We start from the raw sequence: 7,936 nt of genomic DNA, 5'->3' as shown, positions 1-7,936 counted from the left end.
GCCAACAACTGTCAAATGGTCGGGAACTTTATTCTTTGATAGTACATGAATGAGTCGGTGTGACAGTTGGTGTGAGCGAGACAAAGTTCGACAGCAAACAATTTGGTCGTGTCAGTTTAAATGTTCTTTATCTTAAATTGTTTACCCCTAAAGATTTTTCAAGTGTCATCCTAATGAACCACTGCTAGATTTAGGATTTAAAAATTTTAAAAAAGTATACTCGTATATGATAATTTCATTTTTTACAGTTTAAGATGCCAATCGTTAACATATTTAAAACTGTACAAAATGAGGAGACACGAGGTTAAAGAATGCCAAAAAACAATATCAGAATATTTATCGAAAAGTGGCTTTTCCGAAGTGCCAAATGGTAATACACCGTCACCATTGTCTCCAACAAATTCAGTTGGTTCACAGGTAATATTAACTGAGATGAACTGGCCAGATGAAGAGATTTACGAATGATCTTTTTTAGGGTTCTGGTTCGAATACACCGCCCTGTTCATTAGTACCAATTCAAGTTCATGGTGCATTTCAGCGACAAGATATGTTCTTTAACTACTTGGTTATGTGTCATGATTTATGGGAACTAGCAGATGCAACTGTTATCAAGGGAAATCATACAGGTTAGTGACTATTTTTATTACTAGATATTTTCAAAGATTACACAGTGCAACAATTAAAAAAAAAAGTCAGACAACCGGGACTTGACATATCAGAGGTGTTAGTTCTACTATAGGTGAGCAAAACCCTAGCTGGGTTTTGAAAGTTTAGTAGCGGTTTTTATTTTATCGACCTAGGAAGTTTTTGGGATTCAGGGGATTCTCCAGAGTTGACTTCTTCAGTTTTTGGTCAAAAACTCATCTGGTATTGGTAACAACATCTTACTGTCTTGAGCAAAGTTGTAGTTAAAGGTCCAATGAACAAGTTTTGTGAACAAACTAATCCAAAAGAATCACATTTGGTGGGTGCTAGAGGACCAAATGTCCGAAAAAAGTTAGATTTTTTCAGTTTTTCGACCATACCTCGCGCAATATAGATTCTTTTCAATTATTTTCTTTGACAAAATTATAGCCAAAGGAAAAACAAACAACTCTCTAGAACATATTACTTCGAAAAAAATACATCCAGTCCACTTTACTGGCTAAAAATCAATTTTGGCTACCAAACAACACTTTTGAGCATTTTTTGAAGTCCTATAACTCCTAAACTGATCGAAATAGAGCAATGGTATCTGAAGCAACTTTTTAGTACTGCTTAAGATCTTTGCATGTTAAGTACTAAAAGAACTAAAATAGTACTAAAAATGTACTAAATTGTACTAAATTGCTTAAAACCATTTTGATGGCCATCGGCAACCGACACTGCGCCTTCTTGACAGTTCTCATATAAATGAGCCCAGAAGCGCCAACTGGTGCAAGAACATGTAATAGAACCGTTGTATACCAATAGTATTAAAAGCTTACACGTTGGGTATACTGTTATTGACTGTTTTGAATAGTAGTTCTTTCACATAAAAACATAAAAATCTGCTTGCATTACACTTAATCTCTCTTATTCCATTGATATTTTTTCCAAAGGAGAAAAAAAAATTTCAAGCCTCAATTGCACAGCATATCACTATTAGAATCATTGTGTCAACATGAATCAACCAATAAACAAACCAAAACAAACACAAACCACACAATGAAATACCACGTTTGTATAAATATAGCAATCACTTGAAGAGAAAAACTCAAAAAAACATGTTTCAATAAAAAACAATATTCTAATATAAAGCTGTCAACGGACAGAAGGTTGTCCGTCCGTCCGTCCGAAAAGTTCGGACGGACAAAATTTGTTCGTCCGAACTTTTTTTCGGACGGACAGATTTTGTCCGTCCGAAAAAAATGAAAATTTCGGTTTGGTAGCCAAAATTGATTTTTAGCCAGTAAAGTGGACTGGATGTATTTTTTCGAAGTAATATGTTCTAGAGAGTTGTTTGTTTTTTCTTTGGCTATAATTTTGTCAAAGGAAATAATTGAAAAGAATATATACTGCGCGAGGTATGGTCGAAAAACTGAAAAAATCTAACTTTTTTCGGACATTTGGTCCCCTAGCACCCACCAAATGTGATTCTTTTGGCTTAGTTTGTTCACAAAACTTGTTCATTGGACCTTTAACTACAACTTTGCTCAAGACAGTAAGATGTTGTCACCAATACTAGATGAGTTTTTGACCAAAAACTGAAGAAGTCAACTCAGGAAAATCCTCTGAATCCCAAAAACTGCCTAGGTCGATAAAATAAAAACCGCTACTAAACTTTCAAAACCCAGCTAGGGAAAACCGTCAACGGCGAATTTTTTGTTTCGCTAACTGGGGGTTTCCGCTTTATAGAGGTTCCGTTATAGGGAGGTTTTACTGTATTTATGCGTTTCGCTGAACACAACGCGCGAAAAATATTAGATATTTTTGGACTCTGAACATTGAACGCGTTGAACGTTGAACGTTGAACACAACGCGTGAAAAATATCTGTTATTTTTATGCGATATTTCTATCCCATATGAATCCCACCATTGATAAAAATCTTCAACTCGGTCATAAGTGAATGAAATTTTTACACAAGTTAGGGTTTGAAGAGCCCTTCCGATCCCACGCTTAGGGTACCTCCCCAGATACCACCTGACCCGATTTTTGAGCTTCCAAACATTCAGGATGAGAATAGAAAATTTACCCCCCCTTTAGAGGTCGATTTTTTTTTCGATTCGCCACCTGAAATGGTTGAATTTTAGCAAAAAAAAATTTTGGGACAAAACTCAAAATTTTTCCGATTTTTTTACTGTCATGCACCACAAAATGGTCAAAAATGGTTGAAAATGGCCTCTGATGATGTTTTGATCTAAGAAAACTGTCATTTTTCCACCAAAATACATTAATGTATGACCCCTTGAACGTCGCTTTACCTATAAATTGGATCTGAATTCGACATTTCTCCATAAAACGAGCTATCTCAAATCCTGTCTGATGGGTCTAAAAGGTCGAAAAATGGCCATGCTTCAGAGGATGTTTTCAACTCGCAATACTTTATACAGAAAACCACTTTTTCTACTTCAAAAATGCTTTATTCTGGGTTCCATCGTATATAACCTTTTAATTTCTATTCCCATCCTGAATGTTTGGAAGCCCAAAAATCGGTTCAGGTGGTATCTGGGGAGGTACCTAAACTGGGGATCGGAAGGGCTTTTCAAACCCTAACTTGTGTAAAGATTTCATTCACTTATGACCGCGTTGAAAATTTTTATCAATGGTCCAAAAATTCTGAAATTGGCAAAATTTCGATTTTTTGACCAACCGTACAGGGTCTCGAGTAAAGGTGTCAACGGACAGGCACCTTGTCCGTCCGTCCGTTTGACACCTTTAGTCTCCAGAGGAAGACCCTGGGGAAAAATTTTGGCTTTCTGAGTTTTTGTTCAAAACCAACTTCCATGCAAAATTTCAGCCCATTCTGAAGACCATTTGCGAATTTTGGCTGATTTCATGTGGAATGGTCGCTATGGGATATTTTTATTCACATGGGATAGAAATATCGCATTAAAATAACAGATATTTTTCACGCGTTGTGTTCAACGTTTAATGTTCAGAGTCCAAAAATATCTAATATTTTTCGCGCGTTGTGTTCAGCGAAACGCATAAATACACAATAGCGATTCTGCACACAGAGTCGCTGTTTTTTCGTTATACTGTTCACACTTACGATGAGCTGCGTGGAGCGTGCATGCACATATTTCGCTCACTTCTTTCTTTGAACACTCTTCGAGTGTCAACACAATGTCTGTGTGTGTATCGCTTGTGCCGTCGTTTATAAATGTTTGTCGACGTCAATGAGCTGGGTACGAAGAGTGTCGATCGAAAGAAAAGAGCGAAACATATTAATGCATGCATCGCGCAGCTCATTGACGTCGTTGATACACACACTTTCAAAGAAAGAAGTGAGCGAAACATGTGCATGCACGCTCCACGCAGCTCATCGTAAGTGTGAAGAGTATAACGAAAAAACAGCGACTCTGTGTGTGCAGAATCGCTATTGTGTATTTATGCGTTTCGCTGAATACAACGCGCGATAAATATTAGATATTTTTGGACTCTGAACGTTGAACGCGTTGAACGTTGAACGCAACGCGTGAAAAATATCTGTTATTTTTATGCGATATTTTTATCCCATATGAATAAAAATATCCCATAGTAATCTCTGGTTATTTTCGTAATTTATTCATTTAATAACGCCGCCAAGGCTGGCTAAATCAATCACAGTTTTTCCGAAAAGTATTATAGATATTTCCTCATTTTCCTAATATAGATTTCTTCATTGGGCTTGATCATGAAAATGGACCAATAACATTGCACAGCTCACTTAGCAAAGTGGTTAAATATGTTCACGCCGGTTTGCAAAAGCTAAAACAAATGTGAATTCGATAAAAAAAAAATTGACGATTTTATTTAGTTTGAAGTAACTAAATCATTTTCAATTTTATACGACAGAAATTATTACCCGCTGCTGTAAGGCATAAGAAGTAAAACCAAAATTTTACACAAAGGACAAAATTAATGGAATAAGAAAATATTATATATAATGATAATTAGTGAATTCTTTTTATATTATTTCATACTTAACAGTTTATTTATCAAAAACAACAATCAAAGAATAAAAAATAATTGTTAAACTTATTCAAATACAATCCCAAAAATATGTGAATAGACAGTTGTTTTCTATCTCTTCTCATAGTAATTTCACGCTTCTTACAAGAAGCAAAAATAAGTTTTAATTTATTTTATTTTATTTTAATTCAGCTTTAATCTTTTACAACCAAAATAAACGATTACTTTAAATATATAATTTGCAGTCATTCAGTTGTAATTGCCATTTGTGTATGCTTTAACCCTTGTCTGCTGCTCCAACAAAATCACGTATCTGTCGTTACAGTGTAAATTTTACACTCTACATGAAAGGGCCAAGGAAAAGGCTTCTGTACCGATTGGCTTCATATTTTCCAAGACTCAAGTTTTGAGCAAAAAATTAAAACCTACTAAGTTTGAAGTCAATCGATAAAGAAATAAAGGTACCTCCATACCAATTTTGCTATTTCAGAAATTAAATTAGAAACTTTTGTATGAGAGGTACCCCAATTTTCCATCAGATTGGCTCCAAATTTGGTTTGGTATCGGATTTAGATGAAAAAATAAAATTCCCGAAGTTTTATGAGTTTTCGATCTTTGGAACATGATTATTGGATTGCATTTAATTCTGATTTTATTCATTTTTCACGTTCGCCAGCGCTTATGTACAGCTGTTACTTATTTATTGGTGGTCATACGATAGATCTGACTGTGGCCAAATTTATATAAATTCAATGCTCTTTACGATAAAACTTTGAAACTGGCAAAAATCACTCCGAATTTGATGTATATTTAATCCGGTAGTTGGTGAAATCGACCAGTTTCAATGTTCATTCCTCATATTTATGGTTCATAAAATTCTAACCACTGCTCGAGTTAAAATTCTCTTTGTTACCAAGAATTAAACACAGTGAGTTTTAAGTATAATTCAACTTTATTGAGTAACAGCTGATAGGTCGTGTACAGACTGATACCACGTAAAAACTATACGCTGTGGCTCATTTGCCCTATATATAGTTTTTGGAAATGCTTAGAAAAATGAAACTGAAAAATATTTATATTATTGTTCGATTCTAGAACGATTCCGAATGCTTACTGTTTGTATGGAATTTGCTGTACGTTGCGCATTAGTCATATACTAATGGCTCAAATGCATTGCCGAACTTATTGTCATACATGCTTCATGTGTTTATCGTCATGCCAATTATGTTTATATTTCAATATGTTTATCAAGTGTCCGATTCTGAAACGCATTCGAATCGTCAACAACAGTGGAATTACCTCTTCCCCCCGTTAAAAGAAATTGTCCCCAATTTCGCATCGAACAATGCTCTGACGTAAGCATTTGATCTTTCTTTTTGTTTTCCCGCTCTAAAGGCGTTATACAGTTTGCAGAACTTAATGACAGTTTATAATGATTAATATTGATATGGAAATTGCGATGCAAATGAGAGCACTTATTATCGGATGATTTTCAAATTCTATGGATATTTTTTCGATTGCCGTTAAGGTAGGTATTTTCAACTTTTCGTTCTGACTTTCGATTACTTCCAAAATGTCATACTGACTTGATCTGTTTCTGCGCAAATAACTTGAAATCAACTTTTTTTCATTTGTGAAATTTCGATTATCAATACAAACTGAATCATTGAACAATACCAGAAACGTTCCCGTTTTTCCGATTTTTTCAATTGTATGCGTGCCATGTACAAGAATTTTTCCATCATCGATTTCTTCAATTGAAGTAAGTTGAACTGTCAGAGTGTAAACAATGTTTTTTACCGCTCTGCAATTTAAGAATTTATTTTCGAGTTTTTTTCAGAATGTTTGAACGTTTTACAACTTTTCTTTGCTACAACGTGAAAATTCAATGTTAAATTTCATCGAGAAAAGTGAAGTTTATAGCAATCAACCAAAATTTACGGGAAAAAACTGAATGGATTTGTTTTGTTTTGGCGCTTGAAACAATAACACATAAACATAACCACAACATGTTAACAACATGTTAACAACACAACCCCACTGCTGCGAAAAAAATAATTGTCAAGGAATGAGATACAACGAATGGTCACTTAATTGCCGATTTTGCAAAAACAAAATAATTGTGGAATGTTTACGAAATCGAGATGAGCTAAGAACAAAAGATCTGCTGCATGCTTTCGGATTAATGTCAAAAAAACCAACAGATAGTGGTGGTTTAAAATGGGAAGTGCTTCCAAATGATCCGAATAGAACGGCTGCTTTCTTTCAAATGTTCAACGTTGATTCACCATTCGGAATTACTTGTGAATCGTGTGTGGAAAAAATTGAAATGCTGTTGAGAACTCACAATGATGTTAACACCGCGGCATCCAGTGCAATGCTACATCAAAATGAATTAAACTTGCAACAAATGCGTGATTTAATTGCCGAATCAGTTGAGAAGAAAATAACTGACAAACTGAATGAAAACTTGACACATTTGAGCGCCACAGAATCATCAAGTCACAAAATCAAAAAGAGCACGAATAACAAAACGCCTGTATGCGATGAAAATGGTCTCTATTCATTATACATATCCAAGGCTGATAAATCCGTTACAACTGAGGAAATGATTAATTACGTGATAGAAAAAACAGATTTGGACAATGGTGTTTTCAAAATTGTAATGCTACCCAGTAACAGAGGCAACCAAAAAACATACACCGATTCAAGTTGACGACGTTTGCACCTGAAGTCTGTGAAAAAATCATGTCACCCGCCAATTGGTCAACAGAATTTCGTGTAAGAGCGTTTGGAAAAAAATATCGAATGCGTAAAAGTAATAAACGGCAAAATCCGCGCTCTGAAAAATGGCAGGAATACAAACGATCATATCGAAGCGCAAACTATCGTAAACGGAACAACACCAACAACAACAACAATAAGCGTCAGGGCATGAATAACCAACACAGAAATCGACGTGAAGATCGATCGGATGAATTTGGCTATTATAACCGAAATTGTAATAATCAAAACGGTCGATATACTTATGAACCTCGCCATCGTGAACATCGTGTAGATCATATGCATCGTGAACAAATGCCACAGACCAATATGCCGCCTCCTTTTTGGTACCAAACGCCATATTTCTACCCTCCACCTCACCAACAGGTTCATTCTCAGCCAACTATGCCACTATTCCATCCGCACTATCCACACGCACCACATGCACCACATCAAACCTTCCAACCATTCAACGTTCAAAATCACAATGGAATGTATCCAAGACCAAATTTGCGTCTTTTCATCGCGCGATCTTAA

The 7,936-nt window shown here is 35.4% G+C and overlaps 1 protein-coding gene across 1 annotated transcript; it reads left to right on the top strand.

Annotated features, from left to right (window-relative positions):
- Nucleotides 1-10: 10 nt before the first annotated feature.
- Nucleotides 11-4,730, top strand: LOC129572674 (AF4/FMR2 family member lilli-like). The gene is made up of 3 exons (XM_055452683.1): nt 11-417; nt 476-626; nt 4,338-4,730. The coding sequence occupies exons 1-3, from the start codon at nt 289-291 to the stop codon at nt 4,445-4,447; spliced, it is 390 nt and encodes a 129-aa protein (XP_055308658.1). The 5' UTR covers nt 11-288; the 3' UTR covers nt 4,448-4,730.
- Nucleotides 4,731-7,936: the final 3,206 nt, after the last annotated feature.

This window comes from Sitodiplosis mosellana, unplaced genomic scaffold (genome assembly GCF_009176505.1).
Source record: "Sitodiplosis mosellana isolate CC-2019 unplaced genomic scaffold, AAFC_SMos_1.0 Smas_scaffold_5372, whole genome shotgun sequence".
NCBI lineage: Eukaryota > Metazoa > Arthropoda > Insecta > Diptera > Cecidomyiidae > Sitodiplosis > Sitodiplosis mosellana.
This window is presented reverse-complemented; position numbering and strand designations above follow the sequence as displayed.